General features: G+C 43.0%; 10 protein-coding genes across 17 annotated transcripts; 5 read left to right on the top strand and 5 right to left on the bottom strand.

Moving 5' to 3' along the window:
• The first annotated feature begins 208 nt into the window (after positions 1–208).
• On the top strand, positions 209–1,165 carry LOC135439678 (uncharacterized). The gene has a single exon (XM_064698439.1). The coding sequence runs from the start codon at positions 209–211 to the stop codon at positions 1,163–1,165; it is 957 nt and encodes a 318-aa protein (XP_064554509.1).
• A 216-nt stretch (positions 1,166–1,381) lies between these two features.
• On the top strand, positions 1,382–2,917 carry Mettl4 (Methyltransferase like 4). The gene has a single exon (XM_064698504.1). It carries the CDS (start codon positions 1,430–1,432, stop codon positions 2,486–2,488), a length of 1,059 nt encoding a protein of 352 aa, XP_064554574.1. The 5' UTR covers positions 1,382–1,429; the 3' UTR covers positions 2,489–2,917.
• Positions 2,887–5,103, bottom strand: CCT3 (chaperonin containing TCP1 subunit 3). The gene is made up of 4 exons (XM_064698496.1): positions 4,948–5,103; positions 4,828–4,889; positions 4,196–4,695; positions 2,887–4,134 (listed from the first exon to the last, which is right to left on the bottom strand). The coding sequence occupies exons 1-4, from the start codon at positions 4,979–4,981 to the stop codon at positions 3,096–3,098; spliced, it is 1,635 nt and encodes a 544-aa protein (XP_064554566.1). The 5' UTR covers positions 4,982–5,103; the 3' UTR covers positions 2,887–3,095.
• Positions 5,104–5,296: 193 nt separating this feature from the next.
• LOC135439725 (G-patch domain and KOW motifs-containing protein) lies at positions 5,297–7,549 on the top strand. Of its 2 annotated transcripts, none has more exons than XM_064698499.1 (3): positions 5,297–5,524; positions 5,583–6,304; positions 6,360–6,539. In XM_064698499.1, the coding sequence occupies exons 1-3, from the start codon at positions 5,388–5,390 to the stop codon at positions 6,398–6,400; spliced, it is 900 nt and encodes a 299-aa protein (XP_064554569.1). In that variant the 5' UTR covers positions 5,297–5,387; the 3' UTR covers positions 6,401–6,539. The 2 variants fall into 2 exon arrangements, with proteins under 2 accessions (XP_064554569.1, XP_064554567.1); XM_064698497.1 differs by having other exon boundaries at positions 5,302–5,524; positions 6,376–7,549.
• Positions 7,104–8,482, bottom strand: Arl6IP1 (ADP-ribosylation factor-like 6 interacting protein 1). 2 transcript variants are annotated; one of them, XM_064698510.1, is made up of 4 exons: positions 8,464–8,482; positions 8,265–8,364; positions 7,811–8,176; positions 7,104–7,744 (listed from the first exon to the last, which is right to left on the bottom strand). In XM_064698510.1, exons 2-4 carry the CDS (start codon positions 8,286–8,288, stop codon positions 7,541–7,543), a joined length of 594 nt encoding a protein of 197 aa, XP_064554580.1. In that variant the 5' UTR covers positions 8,289–8,364; positions 8,464–8,482; the 3' UTR covers positions 7,104–7,540. The 2 variants fall into 2 exon arrangements, with proteins under 2 accessions (XP_064554580.1, XP_064554579.1); XM_064698509.1 differs by lacking the exon at positions 8,464–8,482 and having other exon boundaries at positions 8,265–8,441.
• Positions 8,483–8,630: 148 nt separating this feature from the next.
• Positions 8,631–9,774, top strand: PSMG1 (Proteasome assembly chaperone 1). 2 transcript variants are annotated; one of them, XM_064698508.1, is made up of 4 exons: positions 8,631–8,755; positions 8,831–8,955; positions 9,017–9,444; positions 9,520–9,774. In XM_064698508.1, the coding sequence occupies exons 2-4, from the start codon at positions 8,855–8,857 to the stop codon at positions 9,696–9,698; spliced, it is 708 nt and encodes a 235-aa protein (XP_064554578.1). In that variant the 5' UTR covers positions 8,631–8,755; positions 8,831–8,854; the 3' UTR covers positions 9,699–9,774. The 2 variants fall into 2 exon arrangements, with proteins under 2 accessions (XP_064554578.1, XP_064554575.1); XM_064698505.1 differs by lacking the exon at positions 8,631–8,755 and having other exon boundaries at positions 8,779–8,955.
• LOC135439728 (histone PARylation factor 1-like) lies at positions 9,716–11,166 on the bottom strand. The gene has a single exon (XM_064698502.1). It carries the CDS (start codon positions 11,089–11,091, stop codon positions 9,796–9,798), a length of 1,296 nt encoding a protein of 431 aa, XP_064554572.1. The 5' UTR covers positions 11,092–11,166; the 3' UTR covers positions 9,716–9,795.
• A 170-nt stretch (positions 11,167–11,336) lies between these two features.
• Positions 11,337–13,368, bottom strand: Rpn5 (regulatory particle non-ATPase 5). The gene is made up of 4 exons (XM_064698500.1): positions 13,208–13,368; positions 12,065–13,104; positions 11,848–12,004; positions 11,337–11,789 (listed from the first exon to the last, which is right to left on the bottom strand). The coding sequence occupies exons 2-4, from the start codon at positions 13,096–13,098 to the stop codon at positions 11,487–11,489; spliced, it is 1,494 nt and encodes a 497-aa protein (XP_064554570.1). The 5' UTR covers positions 13,099–13,104; positions 13,208–13,368; the 3' UTR covers positions 11,337–11,486.
• A 13-nt stretch (positions 13,369–13,381) lies between these two features.
• Positions 13,382–15,336, top strand: Hat1 (histone acetyltransferase 1). The gene is made up of 4 exons (XM_064698501.1): positions 13,382–13,590; positions 13,778–13,931; positions 13,994–14,495; positions 14,550–15,336. Exons 1-4 carry the CDS (start codon positions 13,522–13,524, stop codon positions 15,193–15,195), a joined length of 1,371 nt encoding a protein of 456 aa, XP_064554571.1. The 5' UTR covers positions 13,382–13,521; the 3' UTR covers positions 15,196–15,336.
• Positions 15,337–15,411: 75 nt separating this feature from the next.
• On the bottom strand, positions 15,412–20,249 carry kat-60L1 (katanin p60-like 1). Of its 5 annotated transcripts, none has more exons than XM_064698493.1 (5): positions 20,038–20,249; positions 17,151–17,443; positions 16,475–17,100; positions 15,943–16,417; positions 15,412–15,884 (listed from the first exon to the last, which is right to left on the bottom strand). In XM_064698493.1, the coding sequence occupies exons 1-5, from the start codon at positions 20,151–20,153 to the stop codon at positions 15,559–15,561; spliced, it is 1,836 nt and encodes a 611-aa protein (XP_064554563.1). In that variant the 5' UTR covers positions 20,154–20,249; the 3' UTR covers positions 15,412–15,558. The 5 variants fall into 5 exon arrangements, with proteins under 5 accessions (XP_064554563.1, XP_064554564.1, XP_064554561.1 ...); XM_064698494.1 differs by having other exon boundaries at positions 16,475–17,088; positions 20,038–20,242; XM_064698491.1 differs by lacking the exon at positions 20,038–20,249 and adding an exon at positions 18,941–19,322.
• Between the last annotated feature and the right edge of the window lie 911 nt (positions 20,250–21,160).

Genomic DNA, 21,160 nt, shown 5'->3' with positions numbered 1-21,160 from the left:
ATACCATAGAGATAACGAGAAAATACACATAAACATATGTGGTCTCTTTATATTAAGTAGAGATTGGTGGTAGGCACTCTTTATCGAATAGCAAAGCTTCGGTATATTGCATCAGATTATGTAAAAGCTTTAGAATGAGTCAAACCGTATATATTTTATTTAGCCTCCTCTACTTGGCCCCAGTTAGAGTTTGTGTTTCGCAGCTATCATGTCGAACACGTTGTATTATGTTGATGAGTATAATCGCCCGCCGCCAAATTACAACAGCTGGTTGTCACCACGACATGCAGAGCGATTAAAACGTCTTGGTAAGAAAAAATTAACATTCACGCTGAGATTGGAGAAGCGTCCAATGGTTATAGCGCTGCATATGTTTGCCGATGACTTGGATGGACTGAAGCATTGGCTAGATATGATCTATGAAGTGGCAGCTCTAGATTCATTTGGCAAGCAAATAGAATTTCTTGTGGATGATATTTGGGCAGCATACGTCTTTGATCTGTTCAACAAATACCCTTTTCGGCGAGATGATAGTAGCTTTTCTACGCAATCGCCTCCATTGATATTTGGGGTAAGTGCAGCTGGTGAAGTGCACTTTTTTGGTAGCGCCCATGGACCGAGCACGCCTAGTCTGGAAAGCCTTCATGTATTCTGCACTCAATTATTGGCAGATTCACTAGTCCAACAGTTTAGATTTGAGGATAAGCGACGAGTGCCTGATATGGAGTTGGCAAACTTCAATGATCTTATCTACGGGGAACAGCAGGCGGACATTCTTCTTGGGTTTTACAGCTCATATAAACTTGGAACGGCTGAAACCGAAAATTTTCTAGATAATCTAGCGCGACTGGCTGCCAGAATGCAACAGGAACAAGTAAATATATTCAAAATGAATATAGATACAAACAAGGTCCCCAAAAAGTTTAATTTCGAAACCACTCCTGCATTGTTTCTCCTACCACGATATGATAAACATAATCCCATACGCTGCTACCATACAAGTTTAGGCATTGGGAAAATGCTCCTACATGTTGCAGAGCATGCCGGGGAAGAACTTAATTTCTATGATCGACGCGCAATACGCAGGCTGCACGCAGATTTACTTAAGAAAATGAAAAACTATTTCAATGAAGAAAGCATGAAGTTATATCGTTATTATTATTAATATTAGCGGTAGTTACCAACGCCCTGACAAAAAGTATTACATTTTCTTGGTCAGAAGCAATAGTCAAACCGATTTAACCAGGTCAATCTGAATTATCACGTTTTTTTTAAAAAATTTAAAGAGCTAAAGGTTGAGATTTTGAGGATAAGCCGGATGTACGTATAGAAGATAAATGTTTGTGGCGGCATCAATGCATCAATGTAACTTTAACAGTAAATATTCGATAACACAATATCGATACATCGTTATGTTAAGACGGCCAACATGCAAAAATTGCAGCAATCAAAACAAAAAGAAAAACACGCGCTTTTACTTGATCATAGGCAACTTATAAATAAAGCCTACAGCTCTGCAGTGCCTAACAGTGATACATATGAACTAAAGTCGCAGTTGTTTCAATTTCAACCAAAAACAACGCAGCAGCCACAACAAAACCAAAGAAAACGCAAACGCAAATTGAGCGAAGCACCGAAGAATGCAGCAGTGGATAACATTAATGAGTACCTTGAGCTGTTGCCAAGAGCAGATGTGGGCACAGTGTCAACTCTCCCGCGCTTCTGGGAAGAGGACTACAAACTTCCCCAGCTGCATGGAGGCAATACGAGTGGTAAATTTCGAACGTTCCAAACTCCGACGAGCACTTTCATCATACCACACGCAGCCAGCTTTTACAACCACAATGTGGATCAGTTAAGGACGTTGCTGCCGCAGCTTCGGCCAAGCTATGATTTAATCGTGGTTGACCCACCTTGGCGTAACAAATATATACGCCGCCTGAAGCGCGTCAAGCAGGAGTTGGGCTATACCATGATGGATAACGACCAGCTAGCATTGCTGCCGCTTGGAAATCTCACGCATGAACGCACCTTGGTTGCGATTTGGTGCACGAACTCAAACCTGCATCAACAGACGCTGGAAACACAGCTTCTGCCCCGTTGGCAACTACGTTTGCTACATAAACTGCGGTGGTACAAGCTGAATACGGCGCATAAACTCATCAGCGACTTGAGCCAAGTGGATGCCACACAAAAGCAGCCCTATGAGGTGCTCTATTTGGCATGCCATGTCCAGAGCAATGGGGCATATGCCACAGACTTGAAACAAACAGAACTGCTGCTCAGCGTGCCTAGCATTGTGCACTCCCACAAACCGCCACTGCTGCACTGGCTGCGTCAATATTTGAAGCTGGAGAGAGATCAAGTGGAGCCCAACTGCTTAGAACTGTTTGCACGTTATTTGCAACCACAATTCACATCCATTGGCTTGGAAGTATTGAAGCTAATGGATGACCGCTTATACGATAAAAAAATAAAGATAAACTAACAAGGATAATTTTTGCCTGTTGATCTGTAACTATATACTCTAGAAGGTTTAAATTGTAGACAACCCTTTAACATGTAAACATTCTCATACCCATGAGTTATTTTTCAAGTAGGGTCTTTGCAGCGAGTTTTATTTTAAGCTTTCCATTTTAAATATACTGCTTACTCCGTATCTGCTGTACATATGCCGGGGTCACCCGAACATGACCGTTTTATCGTACATGGAACTACCGTAGCAACATTGGTCATAGTTCTTATACCCTGATAATGGGCAAAAAGGGTATATTTTTATATAAACTTTTTATGTTTTTCAAGATATACTAAACAAAATAAGCAATACCCAGCTTTTTTAATAATAGTTCCCGCGAATTTGTTGCGAATGCTTAGAGAATTAAGGTATTACATGAATAAATCGTGTTTTATTTTCGTATATATTTGTGTACTGTTAATGAGAGCAAATGCAACAAGAATTTTGTATGTGAGGGAGCTGGCGAAATGTTAGACATTTGTAGTGTGGTGTGTGTGTGTTTTGTTTTGGTGGTTTGTGTGTTAAATTAAGTATTAAGATATTAAGCATTATTAATACACATGTATTTGTTGTTGTTTGCCTACTCTTGGCCCTGAGCCATGGCTGCCGGGTTGGTTGGTTCGTTGCCGCCGCGCTTCTTCGATCCAGACACAATATCATCGATGCGCAGCAGCAGAATAGCTGTCTCCACAGCAGTTTTGTAGGTTTGCAGCTTGACGGCAAGCGGCTCCCAAATGTTCTTTACATTCATGTCGACAATTTCGCCAGATTCACCATCAATGCCCCAGGCACAGACGCCTGCGCCAGTGTGTGAAGCGTGCTTGGCACGTAGAGCGGTCAAGGCGCGTATGGTATTCGCGCCGCAGTTCTGAGCCAGTGTGCGTGGTATGATCTCCAGCGCGTGAGCCACGGCGGTGTAGGGTCCTTTGACCTGCTTGCGTGTCAGCAGCTGGGAGGCAGCCATTTCGATAGCGCCGCCGCCGGCCACAAGACGTGGCTCCAGCACAAGATTCCGTGCCACATGCAGGGCATCCTGGAGATTGCGCTCCGTTTCATTTAGTATGTCCTTACTGGCGCCACGCAGCAGTATGGTGCAGGCCTTGGGATCCTTGCACTGTGTGACAAACGTGAAATACTCGTCGCCTATTTTCTTGATCTCGAATAGTCCGGCACCAGTGCCCACATCCTTTTCTGTCAGCTCCTCAGTACGATTCACAATGGTAGCACCGCAGGCGCGTGCAATACGCAAATTGTCCGTTTTGCGCAAGCGTCGGATAGCGGTGATGCCCGCCTTAAGCAAATAATGCTGTGCTAGATCAGAGACACCCTTCTCGGTAAACACTAGATCCGGCTTGACTGCAATTATATCAGCGCAAACGCGCTGCACAAACTCCTCTTCAATTTGCAGCATGCGCGTAAAGTCCTGCTCGCCAATGATCTCAACATTTGTCTGGCTCTCGCCCTTTTTGTACTCCAAAGAGCAATCCAACAGCACAATGCGTGGATTCTCAATATAGCGACGCATTTTCGGATGCGTCACATCCTTGTTAAGCATAACGCCCTTCAGCACACATGATTCTTCAATAGCGCCACCGGGAATCTTCTCTACCTTAGCATAGCTATATATATTATAATATAAAGTTAATAATCAGACCGGATCCCCATTTATCAAACACCTACCGCTTAATATCCACCTCCAAGCGTCCATTCTCATTCAACGTAACAGTCTCAACAGCATCCAAAGCAATCTTGACAGCCATGTCAGACCACTTGCCAATGAATTTGGTGCCGACGCAGGCCTTTACCACGTCAGCCATTTTAGCCTTATCATTAACATCCAGCTGCACACTCAAATCGGTCTGCAAATGATTAACAGTATCCTCGAGGGCTTCCCGATAAGCCCGAATGATCACTGTCGGATGTATTTGCTGTTGCAAGAATGGCTCGGCAGCAGCAAGCATCTCGCCGGCCAGTACAATGACAGAGGTGGTGCCATCGCCAACTTCCTCGTCCTGTGTGCGTGCAATCTCAATCATGCTCTTGGCCGCCGGATGCTGCACAGTAATCTCTCGCAAAATCGCATTGCCATCGTTGGTCATCACAATGCCGCCCATTGGATCCATAAGCATTTTCAGCATGGCCTGGGGGCCCAAGCATGTGCGTATCACATCAGCAATAGCCTGAAAGGGACAATAATTTTACAATCTTGTAAACAGATGGTCACAATCGCACGAAAGACGCAAGAGACATGTGAGTCACAAGCGTTACACACACGCACACACTAGCGCATTCACACGCACACACACACATACCTTTCCGGCTTGGATGTTTTCCAACTGCACTTTGCGGCCCGATTCTCTTTTTGTGTTTTGACCTACACGATAAGAATAAGTTGATAAATTGTCTCACATCAATGAAAATTTAGTACTTACTCAACACGAGTATTGGTTGTTGTCCACCAAACATATTTATAGCTGTTTTTAATTAATTTCTATGCGAAAATAAAAGAACTCGTGCCTCGCGTTCCGCAGTTGCCGCTGTTTGAAAGAGAATGAGTGACGTTTGTTTTTGAGGTTAGAAACGCTGACACACGATTCGAGAAGATTCGATAACATAAATTATTATTGCCAATTAATTTGAGCGCTTACTTTATAATTGTTGTTATTGAAATTACCCACGCAAATACTGTATATTATAAATAATAAATGCTATAAATTATAATTTATTTAATTTGGCAACGCATTCGAAAATGATCAAACTCGATATCGGTAATGAACCGATAACCTTACGCGCTCTGGCAACACCCTGATCACAGCTGTTGCGGTTTTGTTTATAAACGTTTTCTAGCGGCATTTTTGTCAAAAACAGCCCAATGGATACCAAAAAGATATCTTTTGGCTTTAGCAAGGTGGCCAAGAAGCCAAATATATTGCCCAGCAAAGTGCAAAAAGAAGAAAACAAAGTTGAGCTTATAAAATGCCTCGAAGGCAAGGAAATAAGACTGGTCACGTAAGTTAACACTTTCCCTAAAACAATGACAAGCTAATTCTATTTTCTATGCTACTAGTGAAAAACAAGAAACTGCGCCACTGGTCATACAACTGCCAACTAGTCAGAAAACATCCACAGCGCTGGCAAGTCTAATGAAAAGACGCGCTGTGCTGCTGGGCGAAGATGATGTAGAGCCCGAGGAATCCACAATCGAGCCCCAATCCATAGCAGAAGTAACAGTTAATAGTGAAAGAGCAAACTTAGAACAACGCGCCGCACGTGAGCTAATCGCCGCCGCACTCGCCAACGGCAATGAAATTGTGGATGGTGAAATGCTTGTGTTGCCGGCGCTGAAAGCTGATGAGCTTCCGCTGGACGGTGCCAAGGAGGCAACCTTGGATGACTATGACTCAATACCTATAGATAAGTTTGGTCTTGCAATGCTGCGTGGCATGGGATGGGTGGATCCGCCGCCCAAAAAAAAGGGAGCTGCTCCAGTGGACGAGGCGCCATTTTTGCGACCCAAAGGCATGGGCCTGGGCGCTGACAAGGCCTTGAAGCCAAAGGCACTGTTGGTGCAGCCGGATAAAAATGAAGTGTTGGAAATCAAGAAGCAAGCCTTTGTACGTATATTGGGTGGCAAGCAGAAAGATCAGTATGGACAAATCGAGGGCTTTGACGATCATGCGGGCCGTGTGATTGTTAAAATGGCCATTGGAGGTGCCAAGGAGGCATTCAATGAGTTTCTCTGCCAACCCGTCTCGCGCAAGGAGTACTCGCAGTATGGCAAGTGCATAAGTAAGTGGCAACCAGAAATATTTAAAGAACAGACTAAGTGAAAGGTAAATAATAGTTGCAATTGCTTACAGATACGGCCAAGTACGAGGAGTTTAAGAAGCTGGAAAACGAGCATGGCCAAATAATTATCAAGCGGGAGAAGTCAACGGAGCGAACTAGTGTTAAAACGGAACGTCGGGAAAGACAACGTGAGGAGGAGCGCAGATTGCATGCAACAAAGGACGAAGAACGGAAGCCATATAAAAAAGAGCACCGGAGTGTCAAGCCTGAAGAACGACGAACCGAGAGCAGGGACTACAAAGAAGAGTGCAGCACATCCTATAGGCGAGGGGAGCACAAACCTTACAAGGCAGAAGAGCGTGGCAAAGATGAAAGCAGCAGCAGTAGTCGTTACCATGAACATGGTCAAGATTCACTCCCCAGCAGCAGTACATCAAAATCGAGTAGTCGGCGGCGACAGCAAAGCAGCTCAGACGAAGCCGAGGATACGGGTGAATCAACAGAAAGTGATTCCGATTCCGCCTACGAGCGAAAAAACAAAAAGTCCAAAAGTGGCAGCAGCCGCAACAAATCCAAGAAAAGGAAGTCAAAGAAAACAAAAGGTAAATCGCATCGCCAACATCGCTCCTCGATCAGCAGTGAAGACAGCGACAACAGCGCAGATGAACGTGCGCGACGTCGTCATCAAAGCAAGCACAAAAAGAAGACGAAGAAAAGTAAACATGCGCGTTCCCGCACACGCTCCCGATCACGCGAGGGGCGTGCCAGGTAGTACAAAGAAAGAAGTAAGGTGACTCTGTTGTTGATTCACTTCAAAACTTTATTTTAAACATTTATGTATCATCAGTAGACGCCTAAGCGTGCATACCTATGCAGGATTATCATTAAATTTCAATTAACTCAAAAATAATCACAAAAATGTCTTTTCTTTGAGAATCTTCGGGGCCCCATACAAACTTAAAGTTAGAAATGCCGCTATATATAGGATTCCATAATATCTTATGTATAAATCATTGTTTTTAGCTATTTATGTAAATGATAATACTTTCATTATGCGCAAAGTATTCTTAGCTTTTATGATAGACTAAATTTATTGATAAGGGTGTACGAGATGGCAAGTAAATGACTTAGTTATAAATATATATGCGTTTTTGGTCGAATGTGATGGGTTGTGTGTGTGTGCCTGATGAGTTTTATTTAGTATTCCATAATATAATTTAATAAATAATTATCCATCTACTGCAGCTTCTTTTTGCCATATTGAATTTTTTCATTGATTATTTTAGAGACTTTCTGGGTGAGGCCCTTGAACACATCCTTTTCATTCAATCCCGGCCACATGGCCACTAGCACAGTGGCACAATACATGAGCAGTAGATTGTTTATAATAGCACCAATCCAGGCCAGAGCCAACAAGCCCATGCTTATTATGATCACAACCTATTGAAATCATAAAGAGGTTGTATTCATTTAGATGTCATTGTTTTATATGTTTATACGACTTACCATTGTTGGCTTGCGCTCCTTGAACAGGTAATCATACCATTCGGCAATACTTGACTTAATGCTATATAGCTGTCCGCAAACCTCCTCAAACTTGGCCTCCTGTTCTCCATCCCATTTGTCCCCGCTGGAAACCAAACGCGACAACATTGGAATAACAAAGTCCATAAAGAACGCCAGTAAAGCCAGCAAAGAGAATAGAGTTATAAAAGATAGATCCATGTACCATAGCAACAGATACATGATACTGATGGCGCCAAAGACGACGCCGGCATAGTATTGCTTTTCCCATGTAAGAACGCCGTAGGCACCCACAATGGCATTGCGGAATGGTTCCAGCTCGTGCTTTAGCTTGATTAGGGCACGTTTCTGTAATTTAATGCAGTTTTCGGTTTTTCATGATGGCGGAATTTGTTGCGTATGTGTAGTTACAAAAATTCAAAGGAATCACAATTACCTGGTCAACCTGCATTGTTGTCATTTTCGTTAGTCGTCTTTCTTAAACTGCTCGCTTGGTTTAGTTTGTCGTATATGTAGTTGTTCTCACTACAGTGGCGCTATTGTTATTTTAGGAGAAAAATCAATTTGTGCGAACTTCCAGTAAGGACGTAAAAAGCATCGATAACAACGATTGCTAACGTAAATTATCGCCTTACGTGTTGGTATGGCAGCACCGATTATAATCGATTCAAGTTACGAACGATACTGTAGTTTTAATGTGACAGTGACAAACACTTTTAAATATCAGAAGTTTGTGCGTGATTATCAAAATTGTACCTAACATGTGTTGGTAAAATTAAAATTTAATAAGTCTTTGTACTAAAAATAAAGAGCACTCGTTTATTGTTATAATAATAAATAAAGCTAATATAGTAAAACAAAAGGGGTGTCTGTTTTAACAGTACTGTGACTTGCTACTTTAAAATACTTTTTCAGAGCAACATCAAGGTATTCCATTCGATACTTTTGAAAATGACTTGAAAAAAATAACACAAGCGGCTACGCTTTCTTGTTTTTCAATAGAAACCCTTTTCTATACAACACACAATGAGTTGTCCGGGCTTTGGTGAAGTTAACATACCCTCCTCCCGTGCCTTCTGGGATGATTGCGAGGAAGACGAATTTGAGAGCATTGAGCCGGCCACAAAGTGAGAGTGCAGTTTTTGGTTTGTAACGTGATTTCTCCAATAGAATATATTATTTCAACAGGTCGCAGCTGAAATTTACTGTTGGTGCGGACGAAGCACCATTCGCCAGCGAGCTTTTCGTACTCGTCGAAGGACCGTACATTAAAGAATTTTGCAGTGGTGCGCTCCTCCAGGATGCAAAACCCATTTGCGATATACCAGCAAAAAATTCAACTTTGCATTGGAACGCTTCGAAGGGACAATTGCTGGCCGCACTGGACGAGGATCTGACTAGCAGTGGCGAAGTTACTGAGCTGCTCATACCCTACGCAAAGTTGGCAAAACGCGTGCTGACCATCACCATTAAGCCCAAGGTGGACTACAAAAGTGAGGTGATTGGCAAATACAGTGGGCACGTGGCCATAGTGCATAGCGTAGGGGGCAAAACGGACGATAAAGCTGTGACCGAGCTAGAGGCACCCAACTTTATAGCTGGCGTAGCAGCAGGCAGTAAGTTTTCATGCGCATATTCGCCCGCCTATATCAGCTTGTACATTAATATATATATTACTTTGCTTTCTTTAGTTGCGAGCTGGCGCAATCAGATGGAGTTGCCGGTCAGCTCTTATGTTATTTACACAGACAAGTTGCCATTGGATGTAATTGCTGCTCAGCCAGTGCTCAAGCTGATGCAAAAGCTTGGCGTACCGTGCACCGAACGTTATATCCCACCAGCCAAGGATACCTCCTACTTGTATATGTAAAAATAGTTAACATGAGCTAAGGTTGCTGTTTATATTTTAATTAAAGGTTGCGGTTGCAAGAAAAAATACCTCACAATTATTTGTAAAGAAATTTAACTTATTTTAATACTTCAAATATGCTCAAATTGATCTCCTTGCTGCGCTGATCCATGTGCGCCTTGGCAATGGCTATGAATTGTGGCCGCGAGAGCAGTGAATATGCGGGCACGAGCAGCGAAGAGATCAGCATATGCAGCTCCTTGTGACCACTGCTAAACAAATCGAGGCCCAACTCTAAAGCCGTGCCAAAATCGCATTCATCCACAGCTATATTGGCTGCATTGGCGACCGGCTGTAATTTCTCTAACACAGCCTGCTTGACATTATCGCTGCCATCATTGAGATCTTTGCGTTCAAATAGAGCCAAGATTTTCTTTAGCTCTGCATCGCTAACCATTAGCGGCCGATACCCCTGCTGCGACTTGCGCTCGTAGGGCACCACAATGCCAGCCCGATGAAACGTTTTGGCCAGCACCCGCTTATCGCGCTCATTTTTCAAGCTGTCGAGCCGGGCCAATTCCAGCGAGTTATCACTGATGTACTGCTTCACCGCTTTCTTGGTGGCAGCTACTTGGGCTGCCGTAAATGGTGTACCCACATAATCATGTTGCAAATAGTGGAGAAATGCATCAAATATGTTGCCAGCCACAAATTCAAACTCACAGCTGCGTGAGGCGTCATTGCGCGCCAACATCAGCCGCTCCTTGTCCTGTGGCACATCGCGCCAGTAGCCGTAGTGTATGCCCGTGCCTTGACGCACAAAAACAGTTTGGAATTCGGGCGGATCGTAATAGAAGCGCCAGTGCCGCAGATAATCGCCCGGTTCACCGATTTTTGCCTTATGGAATTTACCAGCCAGAAATTCAAATGGACCCACAAGCTCTAGCTGGAACACCGTTTCTATGTGCTGTAGTGCAGCAGCTTTGGTGGTGTCCTTCTTAAGCGTGTTAATGAATTTCCAGAATTCATAGAAGTCTTCTGGCATTTCCACTAGAAATTTGTGTCTTATAAATTCATTGCTCTCACAAAGATTATCATACTCCTGTTGCACCGACAAACGTATGCGCTTTTCCAGTATTTCCATAAAATTTTTGCCGGCAATATTGTTCATTGCCTCCCTCTGCAGCTTCTCCGTCTCCGACTCATAGTTGCCAACAGCCTCTTCCACATCAACCTCCGGTGTTTCCATGCTGCCGATTGAGTTGGGACTATCTTTGTCTTCCTTGGCAGTTGCTTTGCGTTTTGGCGCCATTTTTGGCGCTTCAGTTTGCTTTGCTGGATGATTATATTTTTCTAGATGGGCGTCATTCCGCTGATAGCACTTGTCCCAGTATTTACAGTCAGCCTTTGGCATTCTTACAATTTCAAGAAATTTATTTATTTATTTTAATATGCATGCAAAATAAAAATCGATACTGAAAGCTTTTTCTTCTTCTTGCTAGCTACCAAAAGTTTAACTAGGGTTGTAGCAGTTGCATTTGTTTTGATTGATCGATATGTCGATAGTCATATTTAAAATGAGTTTATTGCCAACAAATCGATACTAAATGTGGAAAATCATCGTTGCAAGAATTTGAATTATCAAAACACCTTGCAATGTGTATGTTGAGTTTGGTTTTAATTATTGTAGTTCATTCAATGAATACAAACTTTTGCAAAATAATAAATTTGTAGTTGGTTAGTATTACAATAAGTGTATGTATATGGGCAGACGTTTCAATAAGAAAACACAATAAACCTAAAATGCTACTAATCCTCGACAGCACACATAACTGAGTAGACGCATTCCTCCTTGTTGATCAAATGACAGGTTTTGTTGACCAGGGACATCAGCTGGTTCACATCGGTTGCCCAGTTGTTCAATATATCTGAAGCACTCTTCTTTGTTGTAAAATATATAATGCCAGCAGGTCTATCGATCTTAACACGTATTGTATCACTGTTAGCCAACTTGGACAGATACTCCTCACAGCGATTTGTGGGCAAATTTAGCAGCTCACTCATACGCGTCAAGTGCAATCGTGAGTAATACATCGCTATGATACGTATATTCTTAACAAAAATATTGAAATTAGAATTAATTTATTCAAGTACTTTTTCTAAAACTTACGTGTTCTATCAAGCGGTCTTTCAGCTCAGTGATGCACTTCTTGCCATGCTTGGTGTTATCCTTGAACATATCGTTTTCGGCCAAAACCATGCCAAAATCTGCATTAAACGTATCGAAGTTTATAAGCTCCTTTGACATGAACAGACGCAGTATTTCCCTGTTAAAATAAGAAAATAACTAAGTCATATGAATTACGCATATGGCATGAATGTTTTACTTATAGGCTGGAACATCCTCCAGTTTCTTGTTCTTTGATAGATGTGCCATCATATCGCTCTGCTCGTTGTCATAGGGAGCCAATACGCAGTAAATCACAGCGCAGACCAGCTTATCAGTCAGCTCCTTTTTCTGCGCATCTGTCAGTTCAATCTCAGGCTCTAGTGCAGTAGCGGGTTCCGACTTCTTATCATCCTCATCTTTTGTTTTTTTATCCTCACTCTTTTTCTTTTCATCTCCAGTGGATGACTCATCGGTTTCTGGGGCCTTTTTTCGCGGCGGCTCTGCAATAGCTTGATAATGACGCGATGTATTCAGGAAGGATGTATCTCGATTCAGTTGTATCATCAGGTTGTAGAATTTTAACTTGAGATCATGTTGTGCCGGATCATCAAAAAATTTTATGCTAATTTTCTTGGAAATGATCTGAGTGGACACATAGTCCTCCTTCAACAGACACAGACGCATTTGCTCCAATATGAGCTCGACCTTCTCACGCTTGTCCATGGAGCCATAGGTCTCCACTTGCAGCTCTTCCATGACCGCTGCAGCTCCCACCACATCGCCATCGGCTTCCTTAATGTCCGCTAAGATTTTAGTTAAGCGTGCACGTTCAATTTCTACATAGATTTTGCCTTCGGTAACGGAACGCAGTGTATCTATCAGCTTCAGCTTGCTCTCCTTATCGGGCGTTTTGTCCACATATGTGCAGCATTCCTGAATCATCTTGACCACGGCCTGCTTGAGTTGCGAGCGGCGACGCACAAGCAGTGAGACGTACTCGTTCAATGCATTCCAGTTGCCTGTCTGGAGGCATATCTGGCAGATGGCCACGAGCACACGTGAACAGGAAACCATATCAGCGCCCAGACGTGTTTGTTTCTCTAGCTGAAGCATAATTTCGATGGCTTCATGAAAGGCATCAGGATTCTTTTTGGCCAGCTCCTTGGCTAGGGGAATTTTCTCATCACAGGCGGGCTCATAATCCACCTCCATTTTTGTAATGCGACCGCCATCGAACAAATAGTTATCCATGATTAGCTTCAAAATTGAAAAATATGTTAGTTATAGAATTTTTGTTGGTGTTGTTGTTGTTGTAATTCGGTAGTATGACAAGGCAACTTTTGGCAGCGCCGCTACTCACATTTTGTTACGTTGAACTGTCTCGAAGCGTATTTTTGGATGGTCAATGAAGTAAACTATTTGCCGCCCTATTTGCGGTTGCTGTTATGATATACTATTTTTTCGGGCACTAGCAAATAAATGCGGTGAATTTCGATTAAAACTCTGCAGAAATTTGCTTACAAATGATGTTAAGTTGGCTGCGCGAGATATCAGTGTTGAGCAGTGTCTGACAAACAATGCATTTTCAAATTGAAACTAACATCAAAACTAGATTGATTAAAAAAATTTGTTAAACATCTAAAAAGTACAAAATTTGCAATTTGGGCTTATAGAATGACAACTGGTAAAAGAACAAGGCTACGACGAAAAAAGAACAAAAATCGCAAATCGCGCAAACGTACGGTAAGTTGTGCATCCCTGGTGCTGCATTTTAGCTACACTGCACAACACTCGCGATTTAGCCTTTGTTAAGCCGCGAAAAATTCGCTAAAATACAATAAATTAGGCAATTGTTTTATGAAAAACGTGTGTAAATTGTTTTTATGCCAAGAAACTGCGTTGCGCTATTCGTAATTAACTCCTTGCACAGTGTCGCAAGCGTTTGCTGTTTCAACGCTACAACTACAATCACATTTTGCGCGCCAATTCGAGGGGCAGCCGAAAGACAAGCACCAAAATGGCACAAATACAGGAATATCAGGATCTGGTGCTAGACGCACTCGATACGGTCGAGTTCAAGCTGAGTAAGTGCAACTGTTGTGTCAGTCTTCAATTATAGTATTAACTTTCGTTTGCCTGCTTGCAGTACGCGACAAGGCGGACATCAACAATGAAGCCATTATATTTCATCCCGCCATGGCGCACCAAATATTTGGTGAGTCGGAGACCATATTTGGGTATCAGGGCTTACACGTGCGCGTGCTGTACACGGCCGGTCCGCTGCACATCTATCTGGGCATTGAGTACGAGAAGCGTGTAAATGAAATCTCTGGTGGTGAAATTAAAGCCGACGATGTGGTGGCCACCATTGCGCAAAGCCTGCCTGACGGCTGCTATTTCATTAACCTAGATGAGTTTCTTAAAACGCTGGACAAGGCGGACAAGTTCCAGCCATTTGGCGAGAAGCTCAGCGAATACACTCGGACCGCTGATGATGGCAGTGAGCGGCTTTTTGAGATATATCAGTGCGACTACAAGATGTCCTCATTTTTAAAGTTCTTTGCGCGTCTGCAAACGTTTATATTGTGGTTTGTCGACGCTGCCTCCTACATAGACACCGACGACGCCCAGTGGTGTTACTTCATCTGGTAAGTCGACTTTTATATATAATTTACGCTTCTTTTAAGCCTAGTTTATTTTAGCTATGAGAAATACAAGAATAAGGATGGACAGTACCAGTATGCAACTGCAGGGTACACTACCGTTTATGAATATTACGCGTATCCGCAAAACAAGAGGCCGCGTATCAGCCAAATGATCATTTTGCCACCATTCCAGAAACTGGGTCTGGCCACCCAACTAGTGGAAACCATCTACAAGTTCTACCAGAGCCAGAAAAATGTGGTGGACATAACCGTTGAGGATCCATCGGAGGAGTTTCAGAGATTGCGAAATTTCGTTGACGCACGTTTGTGTCTGGAGCTTAAATGCTTTGCACGCGACGAAATCAAAAAGGGGTTCAACAAGGAGATGGTACGGGAGGCACGTGAGGCCTTGAAGCTTAATCCGCGTCAGGTGCGGAAAGTTTATGAATTGCTGCGGCTTTACTACACCAACGTGCTTGACGAAAAGGAGTATAAAATGTATCGTCTAGAGGTTAAGAAACGCCTCAACGCCGTTTACTATAAACAGATAAAAGATCTTCAAAAGATGGAACGCTATAAAATGGACACAGAAATGCTGCGTGCACGTTTGCCAAATACGAAACAGCGCATGGAGCAGCTGCAGGAGGAGTATGTGCTCATTGAACAGGATTACAAGAATACTATTGATAAGCTACGAGCCTAGATCTATAATATATAAAAAGAAGACCGCTGGGTGTTGATTAATTTATTACATTTTCCGTTCTAAATATGTTGATTACAAAATACAATTTGTTGCTATAAGCCTACAGTAGGATTCTGTCGAATAAATGTGTATTAAAAAATACCTTCGTGTGTTTATGTCTGTGTAGGGCCAAATTCGAAGCGTGTGCGCGCTCTTGAGCAATTAAACACATAGAAAACATTTTTTATAATTATATATCGATACATATATGTATTGTTTTTACAAGAATTAAAAAAAGGTTGCGTATTGGAAGTACATACGTATGGGTGTAAATATTCGGGGACTTTATAGATTTTGTGCTGCACTAGCACAAAGTTCGTATAACTAGCAGGACCCGTACTCCTCCATCCATTTCTCGAAACGTGCCACATCGTCAGCCGAAACGGATTTTTTGGTGCGCTGCTGAGCATCCTGAAAATCCTGTAGTGTGATGGGCTGGTCCACATCTTCGCGGCGTATTTGCTTGATTTGCTGCGGCGTGCGGCCAGAGATGAGACGTCGCATTGCCATCATGGAGGCATCACGGCAAACATTGCTTATGTCCGAGCCGGAATACCCTTGCAACTCATCACCAATCATGCTCGTGTTGAGATCAGACGACAGCGATACATCCTTAAGGCAGAGCTTTAGCAGTGCTGCACGTGTTTCCTCTGTTAAATGAAAATATCATTAGAATAGGTCTGGCTGAGGTTAGTTTAGGCCACGGACCATTGGGCAGCGGTATATAGATGCGTTTCTCGAAGCGCCGGCGAAAAGCCTCGTCAATGTCCCAGGGATGATTTGTGGCTGCCAGCACCATGATGACCTTGTCATCCTGCAAACTAGCATTAAGACCATCCATTTGGATAAGCAGCTCCGCTTTGAAACGCCGGCTAGCCTCGTGCTCGGAGTCGCTGCCGCGTGAGGCGCACAGAGCGTCGATTTCATCAATGAAAATGGTGCTGGGCGCATAGAAGCGCGCCATCTCAAAGAGCAGACGTACCAGCTTCTCGCTCTCGCCGCGATATTTGGATGTCAGCGTGGATGAGGAAACATTGAAGAATGTTGTGCCGCATTCAGTAGCCACGGCCTTGGCCAGCAAGGTTTTGCCCGTGCCTGGTGGACCCACCATAAGCACGCCGCGCCACGGTCGACGTATGCCCTTAAAGAATTCGGGCATTATATTGGGCAGCACCACAGCTTCCTGGAGTAAAAAAATTCAAAATAAACTGAAAATGGTTTATGGTTTCAATAATATTACCTGCAATATGGTCTTAGCCTCATTGAGACCAGCTACCTCGGTCCATTTGATGCATGGATGTCGTTGCAGTATGTCCTTCTCCAGTGTATCAACCAGGTGTCCCTCATAGCCCAACGGTGAGAAATGCTTGACTTTTATCTTGGGCGAACATCTTGGTGTAGTGTGCGTGGTAGATTGTGTATGCGAATTATCCTCCAGCGATGTGGTCGCATCCTGATCATCCGAATTCGAGTTTTCATCCAATGAATTCTTCTTTACCGCCCTTTGTTTGAGTGTCAGCTGTGTATTGGTACTCAGCTTGCGGGCCCGCAAACGTTCCACGGATCGACTCTTGCGCACTGCTGCTGTCAGCGCGGAGGCTCTGCCTGGGCGACTCAGACGCAAACCGACCCCGGCATTGCTGGCCGTGCTGCTCGCTGTTATGCCCACATTGCCAGCGCTGCCATGATGGCTCTGGCTCAGACTGTTGCTATTCAAATTGCTGCTAATGGAGGGCAGCGTTGGCTGCAGCTCGGGATCGCGTCGCCGCAACGAGGACACCCATCGACTGTCCTGCTGTTGCTGTGAGGGAAACGACATTGCAGTCTGACTGGTACGTGGCTGCGGGGCTACCTCTGTATCGTAGACTGCGTTTAATTGTTGGGTGAGCGATCAAATAAACATTTGAGGCACAAACCTTGTGTGGGCAAACGCTGCTTATTGCGCAATGGCAGCGCGCCGCCAATGCCCAAGCCATTGGGTGCATTGGGTCCTAGATTGTTGATGGGCCGATGTGGATTTACGGGGGCGGCCTGTGGATGCTGATGTGGATGCACGATTTCTGCCGGCGGCTTCTTCACGGCATTGCTATTACGCGTGGGCCGGCTGGTGGTGGTGATTTTGGTAAAGGCAAACGGTGACAGCGAATCCAAGATTAATGAGTCCATCATGCGCGCCATATGCGATAAGCTTGCGGGTGGCGTTGATGAGCTGCAAACAAGGTAAGGAAAATATTGACCCATGAATAATGCTGCTTGCCATTGGCCCTGCACATTCAACTTGGCCCAACGCCCAGCAAAGGTCAATTTGCCAGGCTTATCAGCTGGCGACAACAAGTCCCTTGCGTGCGCCGTTTCTAGTCTGGCCAATGTTTGTCTAGTTCCACAACATTTAAGTGTGTGCCAGAGTAGGCACAAACACATGCACAGATAGTGCCCAGGTAATTCTAGGAAGCCAAAGCTCGTGTGGCTAAAGCGCGCACCTGTCATACCCATACATACATATGCAAAACAGTTGTGGGTTCAATAAACTTGGGCGCTGAAATGCCGCCCAGGTTATTGACGTGCCGGCGACTATTGTTATTGTTAACATTCACATGCGTCATCGTGATTAACGGTAATTCATTTACCTGAACATTTTGCTATAATAGTGCAATTGCCATTTTATTCGATTGCTGCCTGCATCAAAAAATGTCCACACGCTCAAAAGTATGCTACATTATTTTCTATTAAGTTTTTCGTCTTAGCTAATTAAGTTGTCCGCAGTCGGCCATATTTCTTGGGCAGCTACAAACCGGATGTGGTCTCATTGCGCGCACATAAACAATTGGGTTAATGTTTCTGATATGGTAGCTAACAGGCACCCACTTTCCGGAGCCAGAGATTTCTGTGATTAGCGGCTAACTGGGCCAACTTTTGCGCTAGCAGAGTCATTAAAAACGTCTGATCCGCCTATTTGGCCTATATATTTATTGACTCTGGCTTTATATCTAGGGTTTGTTTATTGGCGCGCTTCGAAAGTGAGTACAAAGCCATATAAATAGCACGCTTGATTGATGGACAAACTGGCACAAGGCTGCCGAGGAAAATAACTGATAGAAATAGGAATCTAGATGAATGGATAGCTCAGTCAGCTCCCCCTTTTTCTCTCTCTCTGTCTTTCTCCTTGTTTATTCTTTGTTTTAAAACGCTTGTCGGTGCAAATGCGTGTCACTGAAAAAGGTGTTTATGTTAATTTCTTGTTACAAAGAAAGCCAACCCAAAGAGCCGTCAATTTATGCAAATAACAACTAATAGAAAATATGACTAGCAAAAACGTCAAGTGGTCGGAAGTCGTCTGATAGTAGGCTAAGGACTGGGAAACTTACGTCTTACTCCGAATCAACCTTATGAAAATTTAACGTATATTTAAATTACTCTAAATTTCAAAAGATGGTAAATTTCGTGAACTATGGGTTTTATGAAATACGAATAGTGAATAAATAGGTAAATAATTCAACTTGTTGGATAGCATACACTTCTCTAAAAATTTGTTTTTAACTTGTATTTAATAAACGAGTCTATTTTTAAAATAAACTTCAAATGGATCGAACTGATATTAAAAGTCTCTTTGATTTGAAAGTTAAGGCCTGCGATATAATAGACTTTTTGTGCAGATCCCATAATGAAAGACGTAAAGGGCATGGCCCCTTTTTTTACGCATAATTACCACTGATGCAGATCCCATAGCGAATGATATGGCGTGTGTCTATAGCCAGACATAAAGGGCACGGCCACTTCATATTCCACCTGAACATTGGGCGGAGATTGCGGACGCACTGCTAGCGCGGTGCGCTCCAGCGCTGGATTGGAGCTGGTCAGCGTACGTTGACGCATAAACGATTGTGTTCCATTGTTGTTGTTCAGCATTTGGGCAACGTTGGCGCCAGTTGGAGGAGGTCCAGCAACCGATTGGCCCATGCCAAACCAGTTTTGAGCATTTGTGTTAAACATTGTTGCCGGCTGCAGCAACAAAGACTTGGCAATATTCACTAACAATTTAAAATCACACTAAAATTTACTCAAAATGTACTACTGCTTGACGGAATATTCGGAAACAATACGATGCGTCGCGAGTCGGCATATACCTAGCGACTCAAGGGTTGTCCGCCAACTGACCACATAACTGGACGACGGACGCGTCCACAACAGAAAGCAAGCTCATTATTTGCATGGCGGGTAGTTTCTGGGTATTTTTGTATGTGTTCTTTGTGTGTGTGCATGTGAAATGAGGTTAAAGGAAGTATTGCTTTGAGTTTTTGTTGTTCACTTATTGCCTACACCTGAGTCCAGTGGTCAATGCACGCTAGCCCAAGTTGACTCAAACTCAAGCAAAAGATGCCATCGATTTCTGCGACTAGCTAAGGCACATACATAAATGAACACACATATATACACACGTATTTTAACGTATTACAATACATTCTTAATAATTAGGCGTTTGTTTTTGCCGGCTTTAATGGCGCGCTTGCATGCGGCTTAAATTGCGAGCCAAACCTCAACATATCAAAAAAAAAATGTTATTTATGTATGTAAATTTAAATAGTATATACGGCTTAGAGTGTCTTGTCAACAAACGAAGGACATTTTTATTTAGTATATATACTTATAGACAAATCAGCCGCCCGAGATAAAAATCGATACGCATTGAGGGAAAAAATATGCACTTGGTTTTTACCAGTCAAGGCACGTTGAAGTGGCCTAGCACGCCTACAGAAGGCGCTTCATGGAAAAATGTATGCCTAATTCTGCTGCTACCTTACTTACCCTGCGTTCATCATAGGCAAAAAGGTGGATGTGGAGTCCACGGTGCGTATGGCTGTATTGCCACGCAGCACAATCTTTTCGCGTGTGGTGCGTCTGTAGGTCTCCTCGCCGCGCATCCTTGTACTTCAATTTCACGTATTACCAAAACAAATATTCAAATTTTCACTATTAATTTTTATTTATTTTTTAGATATTCTCTTGTTTATTTTTGCCAAAATATGAGTGTTGAACAAATTTTGCGTCTGCTCTTCCCACAGGCATTGTCAAAATGAGCTGTGAGCCAACTGAGACGGTAGATGGTGATGCTGTATGACAGCAGCCATTGCTCTCACGCGCTAAACTCTCTCTTCGTGGCTCTCTTCTCTCAGCTGGTCGAATTGCGCAACTTTCAAAGTGCAGCGTTGCGACGCTGTTGCCCTTTGGCGGCCCTCTTCACGACACGCTGCACAAATGGTCACTAACTGGTCGCAATGTTGGTGGTCAGCCGCATTGAATATTTGGCCCAAAGTCAGCTGGTGAAAACTGGGGGATGTTTGTATGTGCATTATGGTATGCATTCTATGCCTTTTACAGCTGGCGTGTTTTAAGAGACAATACTAAATTTTGTTTAAATGCTCTTTGATATATATATATATAAGCAACAATGTTGCTTGTTCTCTTATTTTGCTTAAAATGCAGAAGAGTGCTGCATTGAATTTACATTTTAAAATGTTGTGTTGCATACTTTAAGTGAATTACATTTTTTATTTGCACTTGATGTATTTTGAAAATATCTATATTCCGATGTGCTTGGACTTGTCCTTTATTTTTATATATATTGCCAATATTTCATTCACACTTGCTCTATCGCTCATTACGTATATAGATTATTTGCTTCCCCTCACCATTTAAATAAGGTTTTATATTTTTTTTTTAACCCACTCAGAAGAACAAATATATTTGATTTTTATTGATCGATTTTTAAAAAGCTACTTATAAATTCTGATAGTAAATGACCATTCAAAAACCAGTTTGTAATTGGTGAAACTTTTTATAAATATTTCACATTTTATCTTATACAAATTTTTTATAATCAAAACTTGAACTTTGCTTAAACACTCAAAATTGAAATTAAATAACTGTA

Source organism: Drosophila montana, unplaced genomic scaffold (genome assembly GCF_035044405.1).
Source record: "Drosophila montana isolate Dmon_TW-CO22-7 unplaced genomic scaffold, ASM3504440v1 contig_778_1, whole genome shotgun sequence".
NCBI lineage: Eukaryota > Metazoa > Arthropoda > Insecta > Diptera > Drosophilidae > Drosophila > Drosophila montana.
This window is presented reverse-complemented; position numbering and strand designations above follow the sequence as displayed.